The sequence below is a fragment of the Coniosporium apollinis genome, assembly GCF_000281105.1.
Source record: "Coniosporium apollinis CBS 100218 chromosome Unknown supercont1.7, whole genome shotgun sequence".
Lineage (NCBI taxonomy): Eukaryota > Fungi > Ascomycota > Dothideomycetes > Coniosporium > Coniosporium apollinis.
The window spans coordinates 370,870-396,899 of record NW_006913269.1 but is presented as its reverse complement, the minus strand read 5'-3'; the positions used below and the strand labels follow the sequence as shown (position 1 = coordinate 396,899).

The window sequence follows — 26,030 nt, the reverse complement described above, 5'->3', positions numbered from 1 at the left end:
GTGTACCACTCCACCATCGCGCTCTAACGCAGGGACAGAAAAGCAACCTATAATCCCATCGCCGGTACAGCCACCAACACCGCCTGCTTCGACCAGCGAAGACAATGCTCCGGACCCCATATGATGCCCTGTCATGATGCCGTCCATCACCAGCGCGCCAATAGCCCGATACATATATCCGCCTAGTTGGTCTAGATAGCAAGACTTCCAACTATGCAAGTTACTGTAGGAAAGAGAAACTGAGAATGAAAAATCTAGTGTTCACTGCCACCCCGCCGGCGGTTCTTACCCGGAAAGTCAATCTCTGGATGCACGACCCTCATGTGACGGGTCAGTGCGTCGTTACGCGAGAATGTCTTCTCCTCAACGCAGAGCGCGCACCGGACCTTCATCTTGCGGTTGTTGTGAATGGTGTCCTCATGCCGGGTCAGGTCGTACGGCCGGGAGAAAATGGTGTTGCAAGGCTTGCCGGTGGTTGGGTTGATGCGCTCGCACTTGTGCGGCCCGGCTTGCGAGTTGCGAGCCATGAGGGCCGCCGACGTCATGCCGCTGCCAATGCCTGGTGTGATCGGCGTTGGCTGAACGGTCTGACGATGGCCGTCGCGCTTGTGCTTCTGCAGCTTCTGTGGTGTCTCGAAGCGAAGCGTGCAGCCGTGGTACGTACATGTGTAGGTACCGGAGTCGGCAGTGGCGCCAGCGGGCTTCTGCATCGGTGCCTCCTGCTGGCTAGATGGGTTGGAGTCAGGAGCTTCGCTAGCGCTCGACTCCATCGAAGTCAGGTGAGCGGGGAACTCCGGCGTGGGCTCAGGCCCGGAAGAGATGATAGTAGCAGGACGGTATTGCGGGTTGTCGAATGGCAGTGCCATAGGTAGGGAAGGTGTCGCAAAGGTGAAGTTGGACTGAGGAACTGATGCGTTGGGGAAGGCCGGGCTCGTCCGCTGTGGTGCCTGCCAGGTACCGTTCTGAGCGGTGGCGACATGGCCATAGCTGGCTTCGGAGGAGTTGTCGTAATGACTAATGTTATTGCCACCGTTGTACTGCTGGCCATACTCGCCGGACCCACCATCGGGGAAAAGCGGCATCTTCGCATCTTCCTCGGTCTCGTGGTAGTCGAGCATTGCTTCCTTAGGTGAGATAGTCTTGGGCGGCTCCTCAGGTAGCGGCTCTGATAGTTGTCGAGCCGCATAAGCATCGGCCTCGGCCTTCTGCTGCTCTCGCGCTTGCGAGGCAGTAGCTAGCCTGGGTCGCGGTGAAGATGCGTGGCCTGGGTCGTGCTGAGAGCCAAACCGGAACGGTGAAACCTCTCGTGATATCGCACTGGCTGGTGACTGAGAGCGGGCAGCGTCCGCTGCCTGCAAGCGATTGTGTACCATGGTGTTGCGGTATGGTGTCAAGAGGTTGGCGTTGATGGGCCGCGATGGTACTTGCACCGCGAGCGCTGCAGCATTCGCCGGGTTGTAAAGCTCATCTTGATAGATGTCGGACATTGTCCGATCAAGTTTGATCGGCATGCTTTGTCTGGTCATGTCTGCATCATCATCGAAAAGTAAGTAATCGCTTATCCAGGTCTCGATCGAGCTGGAGATAATCTCACCCGTTGAAGGCACCTTGAATCGGTCATCATACTCATCGCCCTGTGTGGTGTGTGGTGTCGATGGGGATGTCTGCCCGTAACTTGATACTGAGTCCTTGCCTGATGGCGTGAAGGCAGGCACGTCCTCGTCCGCTGCCTCATGCCGTAGCGACGACTGAGCGGACTCCATGTTGCAGCTCTGCAGTCGTTGTCTGTGGCTGGAAAGAAAGGAGTCCTGAGTTGGAGTGTGTGAAGGGGTCGGTAGATGGTTCGAGAACGATCTTGATGCTTCGTCAGCACCCTTTAATGACTCGACCTTCGGATGCGACGGCGAGCGCTCAGGTTCGTGAGTGTAGCCGTGGCTGTGTGAGTACTGGGAGGCTGAGCTGCTGCTTGATGCTATCGACGAGGTCGAAGGAGCTCGTTGATGGTTCCTCGATCTTCTGCTGTGTGTTTGCAGTGTCGGTTCGGTAGCCATCTGCGCGCTGCTCGCATTGTACATGTTCCAGTAGTACTGTTGCACGTTCGCGTCCGGCACAAATGAAGTGTGTGCGTAAGTCGATGGATACTGAGGTGCCGGTGTGGACTGCTGGATCCTGATGGCCGGGTTCTGGAGATCGTAAGCGCTCGACATAAACTGGTTTGCGCCCGAGTCGTGAATTGTATTTTCAATAGCCGGAGTCTGAGCGTAGCAAGCGTCTAACAATCTGTTGCTGAGGTCGTGGGTGGTAGAGTTGTAGTGTTGTTGCGCGATGGTGTCGTAGAATTGAGTTTGCGACAGTGACGTTGACGTGTCGAAGTCGGGATGTGCAAAGTGATGATGCATGTGTTGCCGCGGAGGGTAATAGGCTAGCATGGTGGGGGGGCCTTAGGTCAGGCACGGGTGGCGACGATGATATATGAGAAAAATCGTCGGTCGGCCCGAGCGTTCCGCAAAGTACGTAGGCGCTGTCTTGGTATGCTTGGTGATGGTTGGGAACGCGGGTGGAAGGGTGTGGAATGGCGCAGCAACCGCGCGGAGGGTTCGAGAAAGGTGCGGAAGCGACTGAGCCTCGGCCGAGAGCTGCTGAGGATGAGTAATTAATTGATTGATGAGCTGGAACTTCTGGAGAGCGGTAACTATTGCGCGGGGTGAAACGGAGAGCATTCGCGTTGAATAAGAAGCACAAAGAAAGCGAGCACCCCTGCGCGGCGGATGAGCGCCGTTGCGTCACCGGCTCGCACACTCGCTGCCAGACGCGCAGATCGTTTCTTCTAGCCCGAGTGGAAGCCCTGTCAAAGCCCTACCCTGTGGCTTGGTCCGACAGGGTGCAGCCCGCGCTAATGCACGTCTCAGCGGTCGGTGCACGCCGAGCACGCCGATTGCACCCACCGCATTGGCTCCAGGAAGGTGCTCGGTGCCGCGGCGCCCTGGATGGACGCCTGCGTTGATGGAGAGTCGTTCGACAATTTGTCTTGTCGCCCCGGAACGCTCTCCCGGTGCTCTCTGTCTTTGCCTATCTTCGCAACGATCAGCATTCTATCAATAGCCTGTAGGTCGTGGTCAAGCTTCAAAAATATGCATGTTTCGAACCGAGCGATCTCTCAGATCTGTTGTGGCCGTTGCGGAGCCCGAGCCCCAGGATGCGTTATCAAACGGCTTGCGGGGGACGAAGTCGCCGGTTCGGTGGTCAGGAACGGCAGGAGCCGCATTGCTTCGGTGCATTCGTGTACGAGCAACACGCTGAGAGGTGAGCCGGGCAGTCGTGTACAGGTTACATGCCCTCTCCGGGAATACGGTGGCGGTACACATCTACAGCGTGGCATTGTCACCGCTCCCGTCAGCTGAACAGACCTCGTGATTAGAACAGCATCTCAAGTGGCACGTAGGCTTCGTTACAGTTGGCTACAGGGACTTGAAACACGACATACATCCCGACTGGCAACAGCTGAACATGCAGCTGCGGCCGCCGCTGGATACTCCATGTACGGAGTAGCCTCTCTCGATGTCGTTCAACTACCCGGTCTGCATGAACACAACGTAGCTCTTGCATGTGTGTGGTACTTGCCTCAGATACTCTAAAAACAGCATCTGGTGATCCGTGACTGAATCGTGAAGATGCCGAAACCGAGTCGCCAGCTGCCGGCGAAGCATCGCGTGCATGGAGAGATGAGTGCGCAAGAGAGCGCCAGCGACGTCTAGCGCGCGTATCTCGGTCCCTCCGTGAGCTCGATCTGTCTGTTGCTCCGCATGCGCATCGCGTCGCATTGACTGGTGGAGGAAAATAGCATATCGAGGTTCGGTCCAGTCGACGTCGCGCGGTCGGCTGGTTCCGAGTGTGTAGAGGAGTCCTGAAGCCGATCAGGCGTTGAGGCTCCCATGATTTGGCATCCTGCAGATCTGGACAGGGTCGCAATGCATAGTTTCCGCAGCGATGGTCCATTCGGGCAAGAGAGTCCGCAGGTCGTCGATGTCGTTGGTCGTCGGGATCTGAGGAACGGAACGGGAGACCAAGCGTGGAAAGATTCTGCAGCTTTGTGTGTGTGGCTTGGGGCTGTGCAAATGCTTGGTTGTTCAGCCCTATCAGACCCTCGGCCATGTCCGGGCCTAGACTCTCAACTTCTCCTCGCGAAGTTCAACGGAGCGCTGTCAACTGCTGTCACAGGATGGGCGCAGTAAGAACACCAGCCACAGCACTTGCGACTGAGCCACGTCAATATCCACGCGACAACTTGACTGAGGATTCCCGGAAACCGTTCAGCCGAACGAAGCATTGATTCGGAGAGCGGATGATGCCTCCACAGAGCGCATTTCCCATCTACGGCAACAACGCCATGGACATCCCTTGATCGATTGTCGTCTGTTCATGATATGCTACTATTTTTATTTCTTCTATCATCGAGATCGTTTCATGTTCACCATAGTTATCGCCATTTGCGGAGGTGGCGACTCCGCTGTTTGGGCGGATGATCTCCGCCTCCAAAAGGTGGAGGGGAAAGAATCCCGGCAGGCAGGGAACAGCTAAGGCCCGGTCTCCGCGCCCTCGGCACCGCGAGCGGGCGGATCTTCGTTCAAACCTGAGAACGCTTGCTGTTCTATTCTAAGCTCCTAAGCGGCACTTCGGTATTTCAAATTGACGGGAATTCTCTGGCAGATTGCTCGTCACCCGACCCTTCGTCGTCTGCATGATTTCTACAACATGCCAAGACCACAGATGATCGCCACTAGTGGCCTGCTTGCGGAATTCTGTCCTCCCAAACTTCAGTCTTCGGATGGAAAAGTCTTTAGAACGGAAGACACAAGAAACCACCAAGAGCAGTTGTTCCATGAGCTAGATTGGTATCATTCCGCTTCACAGCCTCGCACTTCTGATTCTCAATTCTCACAGTCTTCATTGTTCTGTGACAGATGACGTCATTGTTAATGAAGCAAGAACTTCTGCAGATGCCGCCTAAGATGCTTAGCTGGTAACTCTTCATCAAAACGGCAACCCTAAGCCGCCTGGTTACACTGTCAGATACTCGTTTCGCAGACAATTACCAGACTGTAGACGCGGCGAAGTTGGCCCGAAAAAGAGCTACTCCAGGTCGAAGCGCTCAGCATCCTCTAGCTGCTCGCCTCATAGTGATATCTGCGGCACGTCAAGCTTCAGTTGGGCATCCTCCCCAACAGAACAGCATGACTGGTCCGCAGTGATGACTACGCTGGTAACCGTGGCTGCAATCGCCCCTTGGCGAACGCTTACTATACTCCATGGCATAGCCATAGAGCCACCCTATCTGCAATGTTGTGAAAGCGAGGGTGTCTCAATGAAGGAGCTAGGAGATGGCCGGAAATACGACGTCTCAGGCGCCAAGATCGTTATATGCAGACGTTCAGTAGCGTCGAGTGAGTAAGCGGACGCACAATCGGGATCTCGCTCATACATACGTGGACTCTACTTTCCTTTGCGGCGCAAATGCAAGCCTCCGGTGTGTTCTAGGGCATGGCCATCATGGGGTTTGATTCCCGGATAGCTAGCCCGACGTCTCGCACTCCTCGTCACAAGTTGCAGAGTCGCAATCGTCAAATTCTCCATCTCAGCCGCTCCCGCACATCTGCTCTATCTGCCAAATGTGACGCTCACTCGAGCGTCGGTTCGCGCGGTAAGGTCACGGCGCACGCCGCAAGACTATGTCCTTCCCAAGATAAAGATGAGACTGCTAAACGGCGCTAGCGCAAGAAGCTTCTCGGAATGTTTGAGGTGCAAGAGACTTGGATAAGGCGTCGCGCTTAAAGATAAGCATCGACACGAGTAGACATTACCGCGAAGAAAATGGCGAGAACTCTGTATGTTTCGCAAACCAATTACTAGAGTGTACACAGCCCATGGGCTGGCAGCATTGCCGAATAATCGGGTTCGGTAGGCCGGCGACTCGCTTTACTAACAGGCACATATGCAACTCTGCTGTGAGCTGCTCTGGGTGCCTGCATCGAGCTGTACCCACTGGTGGTGACACTTGTGAATAAGGGCTTGGTGGGCATCATGGTGGAGCTGATGCATTTCAGATACAGCTTGCCGAAGGCGGTCTGCGAATCGATCCTTGTTCTCGTTCGTTGCAGCCATAGTGTTGGCCTCGTGTCTCGACTTGCTTCACTCACCGGCTCTGCTCGGGGGCTGTCCGCTCAAATATGGGCTGTTGATATATCAAGCATTCTTTGAGTAATTCGGAGTCTATCTTAACGGCCCATAATAACGACGCTCCACGTCCGAAATGCAGGGACGTAGCGTCATCGATGTCCGAAGCGCAATTTCATGCAGGTAGGTGCTCGATCTTTGGAAGGGACAATGGAAAGAGCTTGGTCTGTGCCGGATATCTAAGAGTATCCAAGCCGTAAAAGCAGCAGCGGGATCGGACTCGATCGACGGAGCTCCTTGGCGTTAATAAGAGGTTGACGAAATTTGGAATCACTTACTTCCAAATGTTGTTCTGAAATACAACCGGCGACTTACATCCGAGAGGGATACAGGGCGTCGACGGTACGACCCGATCATTTGCGTGGTCATCGACCGTGTAAAATGGCACTTAGCTTCAGCATCATAACGTTCGAGCAAGAAATTATGGGCCTTCAAGCATTCGATATGCTGAAACTCCGAGCCTGTGTTCACGAGCCATGGGGAGCGTGTCTGGTGACCTTTCTCGCGGACCCCAACGTATAGCTTTAGGATCCTCAAGTTCCCCATCCGCGGGAACTTTCAGTCCATCATCAATCCTCAGCTTCAACATGTCTCTTTCCGACCGTATACGGGGCTGGCATAGCTCTAACAACACTCCCACTGGCAAACTCATCGCCGCCAGCACAGCGGCCGAATCAGATGCAGATGTGGAGATCCAGCCCTATCCCCCTGTCAAAGCACTCATACTACGAGTCTTTACATGGGCATGCTGGTGTCCATGGGTGGTTTGATCTTTGGCTATGACGCAGGACCAATATCCGGTTTCCTGACGATGAGGAATTTCCCTGCACATTTCGCCGATAGAATCAACGCCGCGGGCCAGCCTTCATTCAGCAATGTTTGGTCCGGGACGATTGTTGGTCAGCTATCTATCGGAACCTTACTCGGAGCCTTTATCGCTGCACCAATATCTGACCGCTTCGGTCGAAAGTGTACAATTGTCCTCTCGGCAGCGATGTACATGATTGGCGTCGTCGTGCAGATTACGAGTACCAATCACTGATATCAGGTTGCACTGGGGCGATGGGTTGGAGGCATCGGCGTAGGTGCCCTCTCCGTGCTAGTGCCCCTTTATCAGGTTTAACTCCTATCGACTACTACAACCAACTCCACTACTAACATTACTACTAGGCTGAAGTTGCTCCGCGACAGGTCAGAGGTGCTTCGGTCAGCGCATATCAGCTTTTCATCACTTTAGGCATCCTCTTTGCTTACTGCATCAATTATGGGACCGAAGGAATCGACTCATCCGCGTCATGGCGCATCATGATAGGTATTAGATTTGTCTAGCCGTCCATCCTTGCTGTTAATATGCTCTTCCTTCGAGAGGGCCCTCGATGGGACATCTGCCGTGACAACGTTAATGCTGCCCGCACGACAATCGTGAAAAGCTATGGTGTCCCCGAATCTCACCCTGAGGTTGTCTGTGAAGTTCGGGAGATCCAAGAGAAGCTGGATGCCGAGTCAACAGCTGGCGGGGGACATCCATGGTATGAGATATTTACCGGACCGAAGACGCCCTACCGGACAATCTTTGGAGTCATGATTCAGGCCCTGCAACAACTGGCCGGCGCCAACTTCTTCTTCTATTACGGAGCAAAGGTCTTCAAGGCGACGGGCATCGAGAATAGCTCCACCACTGCTATGATATTGGGCGGAGTCGACCTTTTAACCACTCTTCCTGGATTATACATTGTTGACCGACATGGCCGTGGTCCTGCACTGATCGCTGGAGGGCTGTCGATGTTCATGTGCTTCATGGTTAGTGACTACACAGCACCTGAACCTTTGCTTTGATAATGACGGCAACCGTACTAGGTCTTCGCTTCCATCGGATCCTTTGCGCCCAACCAAGACGCACCTCAGAACACCCCAGACGTGGGCGCAGCCATGATTGTCTTTGCTTGTCTATTTATTGCTGGCTTTGTCATGACTTGGGGCCCGATTTCGTCCACCTTAGCGTCTGAGATATACCCTGACCGCTACAGATCTATGTGCATGGCCCTGATAACGCCGTCGAGCTGGCTAGTCACTTTTTACGTTGCCTTTGCGACACCCGGAATTACTTCTGAGATCAACTACCGCTACGGCTACGTCTTCGCCTCCTGCTGCTTTGCTGGCGCAGCCTTGTGTACTTCTCCTTACCCGAGACGTAGGGACGTAGCCTTGAAGAGATCGACACCATGTTTGTCTTGGGCGTCAATCCGCGCAAGAGCAAACACTGGAAGCCGCCGGCTGGAGAAGAGCCGACATCTGTCAACCCGAGTATTTCTCGCACCTCGCTTGGGATCCATAAGAGGGGTTTGGCCGCTAGGGTCTCTAGAGGATACGGGCCCATCAAAGCAATCTGTGTTTGCGTTACAGCTCTCGGTGTCCTCTCTACAAGCTTGTAAAGGCCGGGGAGTGCCTGCCAGAGCCTCTCCTGGAAACACTCTTGATTGGCGGTGGGAAGGGAAGACATGGCTTGCGGCGCAGGAGGATCGTATGGTGTCAGGTACAGAGAGTATGGTAAAGATTTGTCTTCTCCAATGTGTTCTGTACAGTTCTCCGACTGTGTATCGTGGAGGTGCGGTGAGTTTACGGGTTGAGCTGGGCCACAAGGGCCATGACACGGTGATGCGATCGACCTCACTCATCATCTGTTCTCGTATCTCGAATTACGATAGTTTAATTCCGTTTACCCAGAGCCATTAACCATTTCTCATGATGCTCGAAGAGGAGCTTGTCCACAAATTTCCAGGCAGAGTCTCAGGCAAACTCTCGTGCAAATTTTCGCTTTCACTCTCTCACCTATTGACGCATCGTCGACATTGGCAATGGGTTTCTACCTTCCGCCCCTCGCAGTGCCAGACGTGCCAGCCAAGTCCGTCGGCGCTCAATCATGTCCATGAGCAGCAGGGTCGAGCCCTACTCCGAACGGCACAAGGCACAATCCGGCGATATCACCGCTGAAGAAGTGGATGTCATCCTACTTTTTGAACTTTATCACTCAGTCTGTTCTCGCTTATGAGATAACGCCAACTCGCTACAGGCGACCGTACCCAATCTAAAATCTAGCAGCACAGTTTGATAAGGACGTTCGCCGCCTTTATAGAGGTTGACACGATTCTCGAACGATGTTGTGAACCTCCACGCCGTCGGTGATGATTAAGAACGGCACTAGCACGTTATTGAAGTGCATCTCCATCTGGAGATAGCGCTTGAAGCTGAATGACTGAGGCAAGCCGACCAACGACCGCCTCCAAGTTGCAAGGACGCGAGACCGACGGTGGTCAACAGTTCGCGTAGCGGACTTCCATCGAGGTTGGTGAATACGCAATATCTTGCGTCGCGTGTCGTTGGGTAGGGCTCAATGCGTGCAGTCGCGCCGGTTTGCGAGCGTCTGCGGATGCGCTCGACGTATCGGCTTCCTCGAGGCGTTGTGAGCAATGACCCACCACTGAAATCTGGTGTTGAAGGCCCTCTCGAGGGGCGCTGGGAACTCTAGCTCCGTCGACGACAGTACGGCTGGCGACCTCGAGCGCCTCATACCGAAAGAAATGATATGGTGTATCAGGAATATAACCATTCTTAAGATAGACATTGCGGCGATTCTGGCTGGGCGCTCGTACGGCCATAATCGCTATAAGCTGAGGGAGAAGTCCATCACGGACTGGCGCGATTCATGGCAAGGGAAGATATAGAGCTCGGACTTCTTCTTGACGTTTGTGAGTAGATTTTTTCCAACGGGTTGTCGGCACTCAACCGACACACTGTAGGTTCGAGATACCGCTAAAATTTTACGATAGCACGAAGCGCCCAACAGCTCGAGCGTATAATGCGCTAACGAACCAGCAGCAGAACGGGTTCTGGCAATATCCCTCTTATTGGACTTCAGCGGCAGAGCCTAAGCTTTTTGGTACTCTTGATCGCGGCGTTGATCTCGCCATCGCATGGGAGAATCCCGAGTGGCATTCGTACATGCGCGGTGTCTGCAAGATTGCGTGCGTCAGTACATAGCGCAATAGGGTGAAGCCGGGTATCACACCAGACCGCTATCAGGTGTATACGGACATTCGCGTAGTTCCTGACGCGTTCTACAGCGATCGGCCGCAAGTAGATCGAGTTCCCACAAAGCCGTCTGTTATAAACAGGCAGTCGCGCCAGGTGTGCGTTGCTAACTTGGGTACGTTCGCTTCACCATAAACGGCGGAGGCAGCAAGCGGCATCGTTAGGCGAAGATGCGCTCCAAAAGCAAGGATGGGCACCCCAAAAACAGATGGGGATGCGCCGCAACACCATAGTGGTACCGTTCTTCACTATCTCAAACGGTGTGGAGATCACCTCAAACCAAGATTAATAGAAGCTGGATCAAGGGGCTCAGGATCGAGAAACGTCTAGGTCTGGACGCGATAGGCTTGGCGCCAGAGGTGATCGTACATCCGAATCTTTTGGAAAATAGCCTCTAGGGTGCAATATACCGCCTCCTAAATACTTTATCGGTCATGCTAGGCGCCCATCATGCTTTGTTTCAAATACGAGCTCTTAACCCGCTGGTTTGGATTCTGAACAGAATACCGTTGGTCTTCCTTATTGGCGTTGTCCGAAGGAGTTTTGTTCGCTCCAAAAGTGCGCAGGAGCTAGACGTTGAATAATCTCTGTTCCTACTACTACGGCTCAAATTGTACTCCAAAAAAAGTGGAGCGCCGATCGCTTTACTGCAGTTTTCCGGTCCTATGAGTGATGCCGCCCCATGCAGCTTCTCTTTCGCTAAATGCATGAACCTAGCGGGATAATGGCCCTCTTAATGACGGTGGGCCCAGTTATTGAGAGCTGCGGGCAGCGATGTGCTCGACAGCTTCCTCTTTATTCCGTCCGGCTCGGCCTTGTCTCAAGCTCTTTGCTCTCATCAACCTCCGATTTCCTCTTGGGCCTTCCGTAGGCTTGCTCCCACCTTATTCGTGTCTACTAGCAGTGACAAGCCGCAGGTTGCTGAGAGCACACTTTCCAAAGCAACCCGCAATCTCTTCACAACTACTCTTCAATCTCTCAACGTTCTCCACACTGACCGGTCATCCTTTAACCGCCTGCGCCATTGGTGCTCGCTGTCAGACCAAGTCTCTCCTCAATGAGCGATACAATCTCTTTCCAATCCTTCATTGCCCCGTCTCCAGTGTCGCCGCACGCCAGCTCTTTCTGCATTGGGCTCAGCACTTCGAACCAACCGCCCTGACTAACATTCCAGTCTTTCTCAAGAACTCGCATGTGTTGCCTTGTGATCGGATGCTTCCACATCGCCGTATTCATCGCCGGCGCAACCAGTACAATCTTCTTCCCCCTCCCCCGAGAACCGGCGTGAGTGCCTTCCACTGCCTCAATCCCACCACCCATTAGCCCCTCTCCCCAGCTGCCTGACTCCCGTTCCCTACTTCCCGCATTCTCGAGCCGGTCAGCCGCACCCGGCCTCGGCGGCAGCCTCACAGGATCAATCTCCCCCGTTGTATCCCACGCCCTAACCACACTACACACCAACCCCTCCGCCCAACCCCCCACAATCTTCGCCAACGAATTCGCGCTCAGCGGCGCGATAACCATCAGATCCGCCCACCTTCTGAGCTCAATATGAAGAATCTTCGCGCCGCGCGTCCAAGGGGTCCTCCACTCGTCTTCGTCTGTGTAGATACCGTCGACGTTGGGAAGAGCGGCTACGGATGCTAGGGAGGGCTGTTCGGTGGATTGGCCGGCTAGGAAGGTGCATGCGGCGGGAGTGAGGATGAGGCGGATTGAGAGAGCGGGGTGATGGGAGAGGGAGGAGATGATGGAGGGGAGCTTGATTGTTGCGACGGAGCCGGTTGCGCAGAGGAGGAGGTGGGTGTGTGTGGAGTTGTAGGTGAGAGGCCTAGGGGAGGGGAGGCCGGGGGTAGGGTGGTGCTGAGGGGGCGGTAGATCTGAGTAGGCGGACATTGAGGAGACTGCTGTTTGAGATCTTCGGCAGGGTCATTCGAGTCCTTGGAGAGGAAATGGTGAAGCTGAGAAACCGAGTAGCTGGAGCTTGCTCCGTTTACGGTATCGATAGTAAGTGGAGTGGAGCTTGTGCTGCAAGGGTCCAACGGCGGAGGTTGACATAGATTATGAATGTGGTGCAAGGATATTATTTAACCCTAGCAGTCCGATCCAGAAAACTTCATGATGGAAGAAGTGGAATTGCATAAGAGCATCAACAGCACGAAGCATTGAAGCACGTTCACGAGGATTGAGCCGGTTCCCAGTGATACATCACACCAATTTACCAACACCATGACGTCGTTTGTCGCCGGGCACGTCGTGCGCATAAAAAACCGCAGGCACGAAAGAAGAGCGGGGTATCCGTCCCTGCGGCTTTGTAGGTATGCGCACGACGTGCCGGGCTAGACAGGGGCCTGTTTATTGCTTTTGAACAACAACAACAACAACAACAACAGCTGATATGGCGACCGCGGCTCACCGAGCCTTCACTTCTTTCCGAACGCTCGGGCATTAGTGAACCACTGCTACAGCGGCACTTCCAGACATGTCGTTTCTCGCCCTCGAAGGCCTTCATGCCTTCGTTACGGGCGCAGCAGGTGGAATCGGCCAAGCAATAGTCGCGGAACTACTGGGTATGTAGTAGCAATCCGGTCATTCTATCCCAGTTTCATGAACGAGATGTGTTCCTCCGAAGGAATGACACGGAAAACTGACAGTCTCCTCAGCCGCCGGCTGCAAAGTAACAGCCCACGACCGGCGACCCTCCCCACTGCCACAGAATCCCAATCTTTACACCATTAGAGGAGACATATCCGACGAAGCCTCAATCCAAGATGGCATGTCCCTCGCGCGCGCCCACTTCGGCCCCATACACGTCTGCTGCCCTAATGCCGGCATAACGGATGAGTCCAACGAGTACCCCATCTGGCGCATGCCAACAGACCTCTGGGACAAGACCTACGCCATCAACGTTCGCGGGACATTCCTCACCATCAAGCATTTCCTACTCGCCGCCGAGGCGTCTCAAAAAGGAGAGCTAGGCGGCACGGAGCTCCCCAACCTCGCCATCGTCCTCACCGGCAGCGAGTGCGGCAAGTTCGGGCAAGCCGGGCACGTCGAGTACGCGTCTGGCAAGGCGGGACTGCAGTATGGGCTTGTGAGGAGCGTGAAGAACGAGATGGTGCGGCTGAACGCGAAGGCGAGGATTAATGCTGTGGCCCCGGGGTGGGTCGACACGCCGCTGATTGAGGGCAGGCTGGATGATCCTAGGGAGATGTGGCGGGAGGCGCAGGCGACGGTGCCGCTGAGGAAGATTGCGAAACCGGAGGATGTTGCGAGAACGGTTGCGTTCCTGGCGAGTCATAGGGCTGCGGGACACATCTCGGGGGAGGTTATTAGTGTAGATGGAGGGATGGAGGGTAGGGTGGTTTGGTCGGAGGACGAGGTTCTTGAGAAACAGCAAGCGAAAGAGGAGGTAGACCCGCCTGGTGCGGTGTCGATCCCCCAAACCGTCTCAAGCAAGCCAAAGAACACGATCAAGATCGCACTCTCAGTCGACTTCGACGCTGTGAGCGGATGGCTAGGCACCGGCTCTCACCCAGACAACAACCTCTCCGACTTGTCGAGTGGATTCTTCTCTGCACAGGTGGGAGTTCGCAGGTTGCTGAGACTGTTCAGCAAGCTTGGTATCTCGGACAAAATCACATGGTTCGTCCCAGGGCATTCCCTGGAGAGCTTTCCTGAGCAAACTCGCCAGATTCTCGATTCCGGATGCGAGCTTGGACTGCACGGCTATTGCCACGAGGGTGCCCCTCAGCTCACCGAGAAACAAGAGCGCGAGGTTCTGGAAATGTGCATTGAGGTCGCCACTTCCTTGACGGGAAAGAAGCCTGTGGGCTACCGCGCACCGCTCTATCAACTCCGCGAGTCCACTATCGGCCTACTCGAGGAGCACGGCTTCTTGTATGACACGTCACTTGCCCACCATGACAGCACACCCTACTACGTTCCCCGTCGACCGCCCGTTAAAGCGCCTGTTTACCGTGCCGATGCGAGTGCTGCGGACTGGATGCACCCGCTACCCGCGGCCCTACCACCCACGCCAAAGACACTGGTCGAAATCCCTTGTAACTGGTACATGGAGGACATGACGCCCATGCAGTTTTGGCCGCATACGGAGAACTCGCATGGCTATGTCGACTCAAGGGTCATCGAGCGGATGTGGATGGACCGATTCGACTTTTTGCAGAGTGAGATGGAAGACGGATCAGAAGGGGAGACGACCATCTTCCCATTGGTCTTGCATCCCGATACGAGTGGAATGGCGCATGTTCTGCCTATGATTGAGAGGTTCTTGAGATGGGTACAGTCGCGGCAGGATGAGGTCGAGTTCATGACCTACAGTCAGATTGCGGAAACGTGGAAAGCGGATCACCACACGTGAAGTATATATGTGGTGAGCTACGTGCCAATACATCAGTGTTGTAGATTTGAGTAAATGGATGTGTAGAACATGACAAGATAAACTAGCAATGAAAGAGACTTCTGGTACCTCTAACCTAAAACAACCGTTGCCAATTGTAGGTTTGCTGTAATAATGAACACCGTCCATAACTGCATAAATTTACCCACAACAAACTCGTTCTGCACATACTTGCCATCATCACTCAAGAACTACCGATACCGGTAGCTGAGGGGTCAAGCTTCACGCGCTGGATTTCTTCCAGTTTTCGATCACTGTAGTGAGCTTGTAAGGAGGGAAGAAAAGTAACCAATCGCATGCCTTTGAGATGTTCGAAAGGCTGAGCGACCATAGCAAACCATAGCCTCCAAGCTCGACACCCGAGCGCACACACGTTCCAGTACTGGCTAGAATAGGAGTCCAAGGCCGGCAGCGGAGATATAAAAAAACTCGTGAAAGAGCTGTAACCACGTAAATTGCACCTACTGGTACGAATAGACCCTAGCCATTGACGGCAAGGCGCGTGTCGACAAGTGGCGGAAGAGGGTTACGCCTGGCAACCCGACGGTTTATTAGGATGGTGGGCGAAGAAGTGCCGTGCCCTACCTCTGTGTCGGAATGGCCTACGAGGCGAACGGAAGCGCTGGGCGAATTATGGACAACGGCAAGCCGGCCCATCGCACACTGGAGAAGGAGGAGCTCTCCCATACCAACCTCGAGGATCATCAAAAACCACGAAATCTTTGTTTGATACTTTTAGTGAGAGACTCGAGGGACGAGAGAGACTTCCTCGCGTACGGCGTCGACCGAATGCGGTTGATAGAGCAGGTCATGGAAGATTTGCCGGGCACGATAGATCAGCTACGCCGCTGTACGTATATAGCAAGATTTCGACAATGTAGGCGGCTTTCATCTACCAGCTTTCATCCCCTCCAACTGCTCATCCAGAACGTCTTCCGAACGTGATGTGCGGGATGACAAAATCAACGGGTGCAGAGCGGAAGTTGATGCTCTTGGCCCGGGTTGCCACGTGATTTGCAGCTCCACGGAGATCTCCGCTCTATCTAATCCGCTTCAACGCGTCACGACCAAACTCTCACCGCGCGAGAACGCGAAAGCACTTCGGCGCAAATCCCCCTCCGCCATTATCATAGAGTACCGCAACCGTCCTTTACTTTACCTATTACCAGGCATTCGACTACATTCAAACATGCTAGCAGCACCATTCTGCATGGCCCAGCCGATCAGCCTACCGCACCAACCATTCAGGTCTTCGCCGCTCTCCCCACGCTCGGCCAATGCCTGCTCCAGACCTGCCATGGCCTCTCACTCCGACACGAACAAACCTATACCATACTCCAAACGAGCCATCAAGGCGGTGCCAATACCTCAAGGCAGATCCGCAACGCAAGAGCGGCGACGTGACTTGTTCCTAAAGAAGGTCCAGCAAGACAGAGATGAGAAGCGATGGGAGGCGCGAGGTGATCAGGTATAGCGATACCCCGGGCCAGTGCAAAATGATAGAGAAGTAAAGTTAACGCCGCCACAGATCATGAAGCTGGACTTTGTTGCAGAGCGTAGACGATGGGAAGCGGAACAAGCGCGTGCGGCGCCCAATCCGGACGAACCATCCGAGGATTCAGAATACGGCGAAGGATACAATGACCTCCCAATGTGGAGCAGTCAACAGACCGAGGCGAGGCGATCATCGCAGCCAGAAGAGGAGGCTGAGGCAGTGATACAGCAAGAGAACGAGGAGCTTGACGCGATGATAAGCATGATGGAAGAGCAGGGTCAAACAAGTCAGACCTCCAGTATAGGGTCACCCGGATTCGGGAGCGACGACGAAGACTACGACATCATATTCTCAGAGATTCTCGGCGCTCGATCGACACCTCAGTTACTAGACACGGACTCAGCATTCAATGTGCCCGATGCCGATGCTATGGATACCACGAACGGATAGATGCAACTAGGGTGCACGTAATGGCCACGGTGTAAGGTGCATATAGCGGCGTCAACCTGTATTATTTCGGGGTTCAGGAGTTACGCAGTCAGATTGCAGATTGCGGTTTATAGCTAAGGCGTTGTCGGAGGTTTAATGCGCGTCCGAGAAGAATTCTCATATCGCATGTTTCGCAACCGGCGCAACATAGCACTGTACGGTTGAAGCTTATTGTGTCGGGCATCCTGAATCGAGCTCGCCAAGCGCTTCCTGCGCAGCATTCATACCACCTACCAGATCCGGCGGCGGAGAGCCAGCAGCTTGCATCTAATCTGGAGTGAGAAGACATCATAGATTCGTGTCTTAGAACAGCGCTTACCTTCTGCATCCGCTCCACGATATACTCCCTATGCGCCGCATTGTCATCACTGTAGCCCTTCTCCTCGAACTTCCCCACAATCTCGTTCACCAACCTCTGCTGCTCCTCATACCGCTCCAGATCACCCTTGTCTGTCTTGTCCTTGTTCTTCTCTAACCACTCCGGGAACTTATCATGCAGCTCCTTCATCGGCTCATACAAGATCTCCTTGTTCGTCAACTGCTCCATCATGCCCAACAGCATCTTGCTGAAGTCCTCGTCACCGCCGCCATCAGCACCAGGAAAGTTGCCGGCCTCCATCTCCTTCAGCAGCTGCGCCAGAGGGTCATCAGCGCCCGACGCAGCGGCGGTATCCGCGGTAGAGGACGAGTGCTGCATGCGGTCCATCGTCTTCCGTATTTGCTCCTGGAACGAGTCTTCGGCTGCCTTGGCTGCTGACCCGGCCTTCTCCTTCCCTGCCGTAGGCGCTTGCGCCGCCGATGCGGTGACCTCAGGTATCTGTCCCGTTTCCGAGCCTGCTGCGCCTGCCACTGCTGCTTCTCCAAGCCCCTTGACTAATTCCTCAAACTGCTTCTGCATCTCGGGTGAGGACTCGAGCTCGCCGAGCAAGTCTGCCATTCCGGCCTGCAGCTGTCGCGCGAAGTCATCCTCGTCGACCGCGGAGGGTGCTGTCGGCGGCGCAGCTGCGGAGGGTCGTCCTGGTCCTGAGGGTGCGGGTGCGGTGGAGGGAGCTGGGTCTTCGATATTGGTGGCCGCAAACTCGTCTAGGACATCTGTTTTCTCTGTTAGCATCCGTACTAGGCGTTACTGGCAGTGCTGAGCAGACCATCCAGATCATCCAGGTCGTCTTCATCAGGGTCCGGTATATCTTCCACGGCCTGCGGCGGCTTCGGTTCTGGCTTCTTGTCTGCCATACTGTGAGGAGCGATCCCGCGACGTTCACCGCGTTGCCATGCGATAGGCAGATTCTATATGCGACTTGGGGCTCCAAGCAGAGGACAGGCACGAGCTATAGTACTCGAGCACGATCGCTTCAGGCCTCGGTCTGGGGGGTTGGGGCGCATTACTCCGTAGTTAATCGCAGATCGGCGGGGCAGCCGCTGGTGGCAGTGGGGCTTTTCCGCACGTCAGCCACACTCTGCTACTTACTGTAGCGCAACCACCTCGCTGTGATTTGTTAGTTACAGATTCACTTCACTTCACTTCAGATCCGCCTTACACGCTCTGCGCGCTTTCCAGCCAGCTTACAAAATCTCGGCTCCTTCTTGCGCCTTCTTCTGGTCCTTTCGCCGCGCATAGATCCAACGAACCTCTCAAGCACACCACCCCCGCCCCTCAACTCTCACGTCCAGCTTATCACGCCAGCCTCAAGCCTCACAATGTCAAGCATAACACAGGCAAGGCTTCAAGAGGAGCGGTACAACTTCTCCGTTCCCTTCCTCCGCTGGCAGCGCGCTGACCTCGCACATAGGAAGCAGTGGCGCCGCGACCACCCCTTCGGCTTCTACGCACGCCCCGTCAAGAACGCCCAAGGCATCCTCGACATCAAGAAGTGGGAATGCGGCGTGCCCGGCAAAGATAAAACATTATGGGAAGGCGGCCTCTTCAAGCTCGAAGTCACCTTTCCTGACGGTACGCCTCATCTCCCCTCCTCTATCCCCCATCCCCAACCCCTCCGAAGACCTCAAAGTCACAGCAATGCCAACACCGTCGCACAGAGTACCCCACGAAACCCCCGAAATGTAAATTCGTGCCCCCGCTCTTCCACCCAAACGTCTACCCCAGCGGCACAGTCTGCCTGTCGATCCTGAACGAGGAGGAAGGCTGGAAGCCGGCCATCACGATGAAGGATATCCTGCTGGGCATCCAGTCGCTGCTCGACGAGCCGAATCCGGATAGTCCTGCGCAGGCGGACGCATACAATCTGTTCAAGAAGGACCGGAATCAATATGAGAAGAAGGTGAGGCAGGTTGTCAAGGATAATCCGGCGCCTTGAGGGGGGTTGGTGAGGAGAGGGGATCAGTCGCCTCGTGTGTACAGACGACGAGGAACGGTGAACTGAGCTTTCTGGCGCATTTAGCGTACTGGTGGGCCTAGGCTTGAATGAGTTATGAGGAACCGCAAACTCATGGCATCTTGGGTTCAATAGTGAGATAAAGGGTGGGAATTGGTGGGGGCGGGGGGTTTCGGGCGTACGGCGATTGAACGATAAACATGACGCATGGTCAAACGATCAGCATATAGAAGCTGGCTTGATGATCCATGGGATTTCTGGGAAACATCAAGCTTCTTACACTCTTCCGATTGGCTCTTTTGTTGCGCATCACAGCGGCTACAGAGCGAGGAAGGGAACCGGCAAGATTCTCCCCTGACCACGAAATGAGCTAAGTTGATATACCATTGCCTCCTGATAAAGGCACCGTTGCTCCACTTCAAGTACCTCGAATTAGCCCACTGTCCCCTCGCTTCTCACCGGCCCGCATGTGTATTGTACAAACCCCTTCGAGAAGCACGACCTTCTCTTGTAACCTTCGGCCGCTTACGACCGATGAATGAGATGAAGTGAATGAGCCGCGCCTTGATACGCGTCATCTGTGCTAGCAAATCGAGTATGAGAGGCCCCTCAATAAGGTGCGTAGCCGCGACCACGCGAGCGGTAGCCGCCACGGTAACTGCGCACAAATCAGCATCATGCCGTCGTCAAAGAGCGATATAAGGCTTACCCGCCGCGTGGCGCGTACGGAGGTGGTCCGTAGCCGCCACGACCGCCATAGTGCGAGCCTCCTCGACCGCCGCGCGGAGGACCACCGCGGCCACGACCCCTCGTCAGGCCAGGAAGATTGGTCCGCTTCGGCACAACCTGATAGGCGTTAGCACATGCACATGGGCGAGGATTGTCGCTTGTACAGACCTTCAGGTTCCTGCCGCGAAAGACGCTCTCATTGAGCACCAGCGCCTGGCCAACCAAACTCGGCTCTGTGAACTCCACATACGCATACCTGCATACGCTCATTAGCGTTCCATCTCTTGCTGCCAAACTCTTGCCAGGTAGCGAAGATGGTTTTGCAACCGCTCGAAGAGAATGGTGCCGAAAACGGCCCCGCTCTATCCAGCGCGCATACAAGCAGCGCCTCTATTACAATACACCCCGTGGTACCCATAGAGTACACGACACGAGGCTCATAAGGATTTTGCAGTAAAGGAACCCAGCTCTTAGCTTTTTCTGGCTCAAACATACCCCTTTGGGTGCCCCGTGAACTTGTCCAACAAGATAGTAACGCGGTTGATGGAGCCGCAGCTCTGGAAGTGCGCCTGGATTTCCTCCGGCGACGCGCCGTAGTCGACGTTTCCGACGAATATGCTCCGTGCGTCGATATCCTCCTTGTTCTCGCGCAGGTCGCTGGTCTGCTGGTCGAGCGTCGCTTGCATCTCGCGTAGCTTCGCCGCTTCAGCTTCCATCTCTTGAACGCGCCGCTTCATTGCTATTATCTCTTCCTATGGACGTGCGTCAGCCTCAGTCGCAGGTTCCATGCGAAGTCGTAAGCCGTGCGCGGCGAGTGTGTGCGCTCGCTGGATCTAGCCTCGAAGCGCACGGCGGCCTTTATATGCGGCGATAGGATCTTTCCATACCTCATCGTTCCCGTCCTCGTCGTGCCCGCCATGATGCTCATCCTCTCTGTGTGCTTCCGTGTCGGACATCTTGGCCGATGGTGAAGGTGCTGTTGTACTCTGCATGGTGGATATCAGTTTCGGTCCGTAGGCAGTGTGAGAACGCGCTGTTGCGCAAAGGGCGCCGAACGTACAGTTATTGGAAATCTGTACTACAGATGCGATAAGGATAAGTGAGCAGTCTATGGGAATGAAGCGGCGGTTCTGGAAGAAGAGAAGAAGGGAATGATGGAGGTGCAGTTGGTGGTGATCAAGTTTGGGAAGCCTGAGGTCCGAGGAGAGAATGCCAAGGTATCTTCACGGCAGGAGCTTGGGCCCCTGTTCAAGCCCTGGGTTTCAAATGTTGTAATTCACATTGTACTTACTCCTCACTTGCCCTTTGCTCCTGGCTCATACCAGGTGGTCAATTTACGTGGTGGTTTTACCGCTTTGATGTCATGGTTATATAAGGCATATCCAGTTGCAGTCCTTCGCTTGTGGTGCGAATTCGGTCTACTGAAGAGCTAAGTCGCTCAGCGCAAGCGCGTGGGAGCTGACAGAAGACTTATTGAACGGACTCGAATAGCTCAAACGCGAGTACAAGCTGCTAAAAACCGGGATTGCTCAGATCAAGGCCGGCAAACGTTTGTCCGCGTCGAACGCCATGCTTAATGCGCCATGCTCCATGTACAACCCGTAGCGACTCCGAACACAACCTGAACGCTTCAAGTGTGCGTGAGAGACTTGTGCAAGAACAACGCCGCAGCAATGGTTTTTGGAGACCAAACAACGTATGAGCAAGTGTGTTGTGATGTAGTCGATTACTATGACCCTTATGAAAGAAGAAACCCGGGCAAGAACCGTAATTTCTTGATTCGTTCATCCTACACTGTTGCCGCCGACCTTGTAGATGTTGTATTTTGCAAGACGAGCATTGCTGGCCCATCTCTGCGTATCTGGGTTAGCACTGATGCTTTGAACAAGGAGTCGAGCTCTTACCTGTGAGACACTGAAGGCTAACCTGTCCTGATGAACAGTGGGAGAGATGTTCTCCGGTACACCTAGGAGCTCCTCCAGAGTTGGGAACAGCTCCGCTGTATGAGAAACATTGCGAGCCAGTATCTGCTCAGTCGGGATCGTCTGGGCGCCGTGGTCGTGCAGAGGTGGATATTTCTCCGAGCCATGTGTTGCAGACCTCCGCTCGCGTTCCGCCGGTGGCAATCTGTCAACTTCGACATGAGAGTTCCCACGATGCTTGCGATCGAGAGTAATCGTTTTGCCGAATGTCGCCTTTCTCCTGGCCCGCTCCTTGATCTCTTTGGTTTTAGCCAAATCATCCCAGTTGGGATTTTCCGGGTCGTCCTTTGGCCAAGCGGCGAGTAAATCTCTGGTGCTTGTTTCAGCGTGCTGCAGCTCGGAATCTAAAAGTCGAGACAATGTTTCATCATCAGGTAGTTTGGGGCCAGCCGCTGCCGTCGAAGTGAAAGTTGCGCCGTTTCTTGCATCGGGAGGCTGTTCTGACGGTGCAATCCTCCATTGCCCGACCGGTTCTCCTGCCGGAGGGATATCAATTCCTGTTGCTGAGCTTTGAGCGAACGAGCCGTCCTCTGGAATTTGTATCTCTCTCGCTTGCCTCATGAAGTGCCGAAAGTCGCCGTTTTCCACCGCGTGATGCCATGTACCGCGCATGACCTGGTCCGACAGTTGACAACTTCGATACCCGTACACAGTTTCTGGACTTCGGAGGAACCGGTAAGGAAAAGCGGCGCGGATATAGCCTTCTGCGTTCAGTGAGGGTGAAACTAAGTCGTCGAAGCAGCGTTCGCAAACAGTAAAACCGGGAATATTGCCCATGAAGTGCCAGGCCTTATCTTTAAGAAGTTGATTGCCGAGGCAAGTAACTCTGCCTTCAACCGCACGTTCCGAGGATTCAATCAAGCCAACTCCAGCGTGCGCTCCACTCTGACCGGGAATCGCTCCTGAGGGTGGTTGGCGGGATGACACGTCGTTCGGCCCATCAAGCTGCATACCGTCCCTAACCTCTCCAAGCCCCTCGTCCTTCTCGGAGTCCAGCGCCTCTACAGATTCGATGACGTTCTCCGTTTCGTGATTGGTCTCAGCTGCGAACTGTCCGGGTCTTCGTGCGTTCTTGGTTGAATGGAGTAAGGTCGGCAAACGATGCTCCGAGACAACTCCCTTAGGATCAGTGTTTGGTGCGGCTTTCCCTTTCCTCTCTGCTTCGCGCTCGAACAAAGCCCATGCAACCTCCGAATAGTCGCGAGAGCGCAGTGTCAAGCGCGATTTCCACCCGTCAAATATACGTTTCGACGTGGTTTGCTCAATTTCTTCCAAACCGAGTTTGCCTCTGACAACATCTCCTGGGATGAGCTGTAGGAACGCAGTCTGAACATAGGATCGGTTCTCAGGCCACTCTTCCACCTTGTTGCAGCCAAGTGCTTCTGCTTCTTGCTTGGAAACGAACAGTAAGGCGGCGAGCATGTGCGATCCGTCTTGCAGAACTTTTATCTCACGTATCCTTGCTATCATCTCGTCTGCATCCCTACGTTGCAGTTTCTTGAACGGCTTGGCGGAGGAAGAAGGGATTCTGATCCAATCGCGGACGCGGTAGCTGCGACCCTTTACTCTTGTCGAGTCAACAGAGGGTAGTTCGCTCCATTTCTTCAGACCAGGAGTACTGTGGACTATGGTGTAGCATCCACGCCAATTGTTGTCCACGCGGTAAGGTCCGTCGGAGTACACATTTCCAGGTTGTGCAGTTGCGGCGCTTTCCTGGTTGCTGTCGACGTGCGTTGCATCAACCGCGGCTGATTGAGTCGCTGCCGGCTTCTCCTTGAGGCTGTTGACTTTGCGGTAGTCCCCGTCATTCAATGCACTCTGATTGGCTGGAGCGGCAAGCGGCGCAATACGCAATGAAGGTGCGATCTTATCGAACTCGCTCTCCGCTCCAGGACGAATGCCCCAGTACAGTGTTTTGCTCTGATCAGTCAGTGGTCTGTCCACCTTGATGAACTGGTGCTTCATAGACAGCACGGCACTGATGCTGCTTGTTGAGGATTCGTGAGACTTGAAGAAGGAGGGGAAATGCAGAACTGCCCACTCATATATTTGGGGGGCCTTCATGCGATTGTCCTTTGCATTCAGCAAAGCCAGTCCGATTAGCTCTGTCCAAGTGAGAGGCTGTCTTTCAGTCTCGTGATCCTTGATGGACCTTGGGGGATGCAGGAACCCATTGACCGCCGTGGACATCTCGTTACCGACTTGGGTTGCCTTGTGTATGGTTTCAACGTGTCGCCTCGGATTAGCAATCTCCGTTTCAGAGTCATTCTCGTCAGACAAGCTACTTTCCGTTGAAGGTCCGGCTTCCCCTGACTGCTTTGCCGCATGAAGGTCTGGCGACGATCGCGCTGATTCGTTTACGGAGCCAGCATGAGCTACAGCTTGCATCGAATTAATGCCTGCCCACCTAAGCTCGGTGTCACCACTTGCGATTTCTTGAGGGTGAGCGGGTTGCAAATTCTCCGAAGACCAGGTTCCATCCAGCTCTCGCGACAGAACAGCAGCGCTACTCTCAGCCGCCATATGCTTGTTGGGGCTCACGCGCGGATCCGCCGTCGATTTTTCAGACACCTTTTCGCCATGCTGGACAATCATCATCTCAGAGTTCGCCGTGTAGACACATTGGCTTACCATCTCTCGGCCCATCGTTTGCTGTAGAAACTTGAACACTTGGTCCGATATTGGATCTATCGCTTCAGAAGGCTTTGCAGGCTGTGCTCTTCCATGTGCCTTAGCATACTGCGCTCCCAGGCGTGCTTTTCCAGCCACGTCATGTGTGAGTACCGGCTGCCTTGCAACGGCAGTTTGCGTCGCGAAACTTGGCTCTTGCGGTAGTTGCCGGACATCTTCACCATTGATGACCGCAACGTTATCATTTACGCCTGAGCTTGGGGAGCCAGCCGTCCTTTGATCTGAAGGTGAGGTCAATTCGACATCTACAGCCGCTGATCTGGTTGAAGTTGCGGTTGAAGTCACTGGAATTGGGCTTTTGAGAGGAAACGTATTTAAGTTGTCGTGCTTCGCGGAGTCAATGGACATTACTATCACTGGCCTCGTATGGGTACGAAACATTGATCCTTTGTATCGCACATTGTTGACGGTTGTCGTCGGCTTCAAGAGAGAGCTTTGCAAAATCGTCGCAGACTTTGACGACGCTGCTTGGCTGAAGGCAGGGCACAACGCCGGCTTCAGTTGCTTGGCGGGTACATCCAGCTGTTGTCCTAGGCTGGGCTTCTCGACAGACCGTAAATCGGGCTCGGGTTCGGGCTCTTCGTCAACGTCGAAAGACAACTCGTCTTCCAGTTGAGACAAGGATGCTTCAGGGGTCTCAGGAATTTGCAGCATAGAGCTGTCATGGCCTCCTTCGGCCTGCTGGCTAACGCGGCACTTCGTGCTGTAGAAGTTAGCGATAGGTTGGCATGTAGACTCTGAAGATTAAAACATACCATAAAGGTACATCACCTGCTCTCGGAGGTCCAACAACTCGCTTCCCGCAGGATCTACAGTTGTTAAGGGGGAACACTCTAGGAGCCTCGGAACTGGCTGTCGAAGAAATCACGGTCGCGTCCTGAGTCAAACTGTGTAAAGGTGGAGACACAGGCTCCACAATAGCCGCGTTCTGCCGATTCAATCTCGGATCAAGGCACCAAGAGAGTTGCTTCATGGGTGTATTTACGCCGTTGTTTAGATCTGAGACATCCTCGGTGGTATGTCGCGCCTCAGATATTGAAGGAAGCATCTCCAAAGATTGAGGAGCCGCTTCATCTCCACACGCAGCAATGACGGTATGGGTGGGCGAGATGGTAGACAATGTCCCGAGGCTCATAGGCCCGTCGCTAAGCTCCATGTTGTTGATGTTACTATCGCTAGACTCAGCGTCAGGTACAGCGTCTATTCGTGGTCGGTCGAGATTCCTATAGGAGGTATGTCTGCGGTCAGATTTGGGTAGCGCAGCTTCCCGGTCGTGACCATCCATTCGCTCAACCACCACATCTCTTGCAGGAGAGCCTAGGAAAGAAGGCGAGCCCTTGTCCGCTCTATCACCAACTTGGTAGAAATTCTTCGATGAAAATCCTGCTCGGCTGTCTGTTGTTGGGGTCGATTTCTTGTGAATATTCATAGTCGTACTGTTGATGCTCTGATGGTCCAAATCAACACGGATAGGCTCAGCGTCGTTGCAAATTTTCCGGCGCCTTTCAGGCCTTGATTCGCCGTTCTCCATAAGAGGTGGGATCTGCAAGCTGCCTGTGAGAGCCTTGCCAGCA

General features: G+C 54.3%; 9 protein-coding genes across 9 annotated transcripts; 4 read left to right on the top strand and 5 right to left on the bottom strand.

Annotated features, from left to right (window-relative positions):
• Positions 1 to 254: 254 nt before the first annotated feature.
• W97_02042 (uncharacterized protein) lies at positions 255 to 2,429 on the bottom strand (the record flags this gene model as incomplete). Its single annotated transcript, XM_007779944.1, has 1 exon — positions 255 to 2,429. One exon carries the CDS (start codon positions 2,427 to 2,429, stop codon positions 255 to 257), a length of 2,175 nt encoding a protein of 724 aa, XP_007778134.1.
• A 5,152-nt stretch (positions 2,430 to 7,581) lies between these two features.
• On the top strand, positions 7,582 to 8,067 carry W97_02041 (uncharacterized protein; the record flags this gene model as incomplete). Its single annotated transcript, XM_007779943.1, has 1 exon — positions 7,582 to 8,067. One exon carries the CDS (start codon positions 7,582 to 7,584, stop codon positions 8,065 to 8,067), a length of 486 nt encoding a protein of 161 aa, XP_007778133.1.
• A 3,261-nt stretch (positions 8,068 to 11,328) lies between these two features.
• Positions 11,329 to 12,213, bottom strand: W97_02040 (uncharacterized protein; the record flags this gene model as incomplete). Its single annotated transcript, XM_007779942.1, has 1 exon — positions 11,329 to 12,213. The coding sequence occupies one exon, from the start codon at positions 12,211 to 12,213 to the stop codon at positions 11,329 to 11,331; it is 885 nt and encodes a 294-aa protein (XP_007778132.1).
• A 586-nt stretch (positions 12,214 to 12,799) lies between these two features.
• W97_02039 (uncharacterized protein) lies at positions 12,800 to 14,698 on the top strand (the record flags this gene model as incomplete). Its single annotated transcript, XM_007779941.1, has 2 exons — positions 12,800 to 12,887; positions 12,981 to 14,698. The coding sequence occupies 2 exons, from the start codon at positions 12,800 to 12,802 to the stop codon at positions 14,696 to 14,698; spliced, it is 1,806 nt and encodes a 601-aa protein (XP_007778131.1).
• Positions 14,699 to 16,034: 1,336 nt separating this feature from the next.
• On the top strand, positions 16,035 to 16,682 carry W97_02038 (uncharacterized protein; the record flags this gene model as incomplete). Its single annotated transcript, XM_007779940.1, has 2 exons — positions 16,035 to 16,205; positions 16,266 to 16,682. 2 exons carry the CDS (start codon positions 16,035 to 16,037, stop codon positions 16,680 to 16,682), a joined length of 588 nt encoding a protein of 195 aa, XP_007778130.1.
• Positions 16,683 to 16,889: 207 nt separating this feature from the next.
• On the bottom strand, positions 16,890 to 17,954 carry W97_02037 (uncharacterized protein; the record flags this gene model as incomplete). The annotated part of the gene is made up of 3 exons (XM_007779939.1): positions 16,890 to 16,988; positions 17,041 to 17,813; positions 17,867 to 17,954. 3 exons carry the CDS (start codon positions 17,952 to 17,954, stop codon positions 16,890 to 16,892), a joined length of 960 nt encoding a protein of 319 aa, XP_007778129.1.
• A 465-nt stretch (positions 17,955 to 18,419) lies between these two features.
• W97_02036 (SUMO-conjugating enzyme ubc9) lies at positions 18,420 to 19,036 on the top strand (the record flags this gene model as incomplete). Its single annotated transcript, XM_007779938.1, has 2 exons — positions 18,420 to 18,672; positions 18,759 to 19,036. The coding sequence occupies 2 exons, from the start codon at positions 18,420 to 18,422 to the stop codon at positions 19,034 to 19,036; spliced, it is 531 nt and encodes a 176-aa protein (XP_007778128.1).
• Positions 19,037 to 19,663: 627 nt separating this feature from the next.
• W97_02035 (uncharacterized protein) lies at positions 19,664 to 20,739 on the bottom strand (the record flags this gene model as incomplete). Its single annotated transcript, XM_007779937.1, has 5 exons — positions 19,664 to 19,712; positions 19,764 to 19,900; positions 19,952 to 20,039; positions 20,279 to 20,535; positions 20,671 to 20,739. The coding sequence occupies 5 exons, from the start codon at positions 20,737 to 20,739 to the stop codon at positions 19,664 to 19,666; spliced, it is 600 nt and encodes a 199-aa protein (XP_007778127.1).
• An 828-nt stretch (positions 20,740 to 21,567) lies between these two features.
• On the bottom strand, positions 21,568 to 24,620 carry W97_02034 (uncharacterized protein; the record flags this gene model as incomplete). The annotated part of the gene is made up of 3 exons (XM_007779936.1): positions 21,568 to 21,636; positions 21,688 to 24,452; positions 24,506 to 24,620. The coding sequence occupies 3 exons, from the start codon at positions 24,618 to 24,620 to the stop codon at positions 21,568 to 21,570; spliced, it is 2,949 nt and encodes a 982-aa protein (XP_007778126.1).
• Positions 24,621 to 26,030: the final 1,410 nt, after the last annotated feature.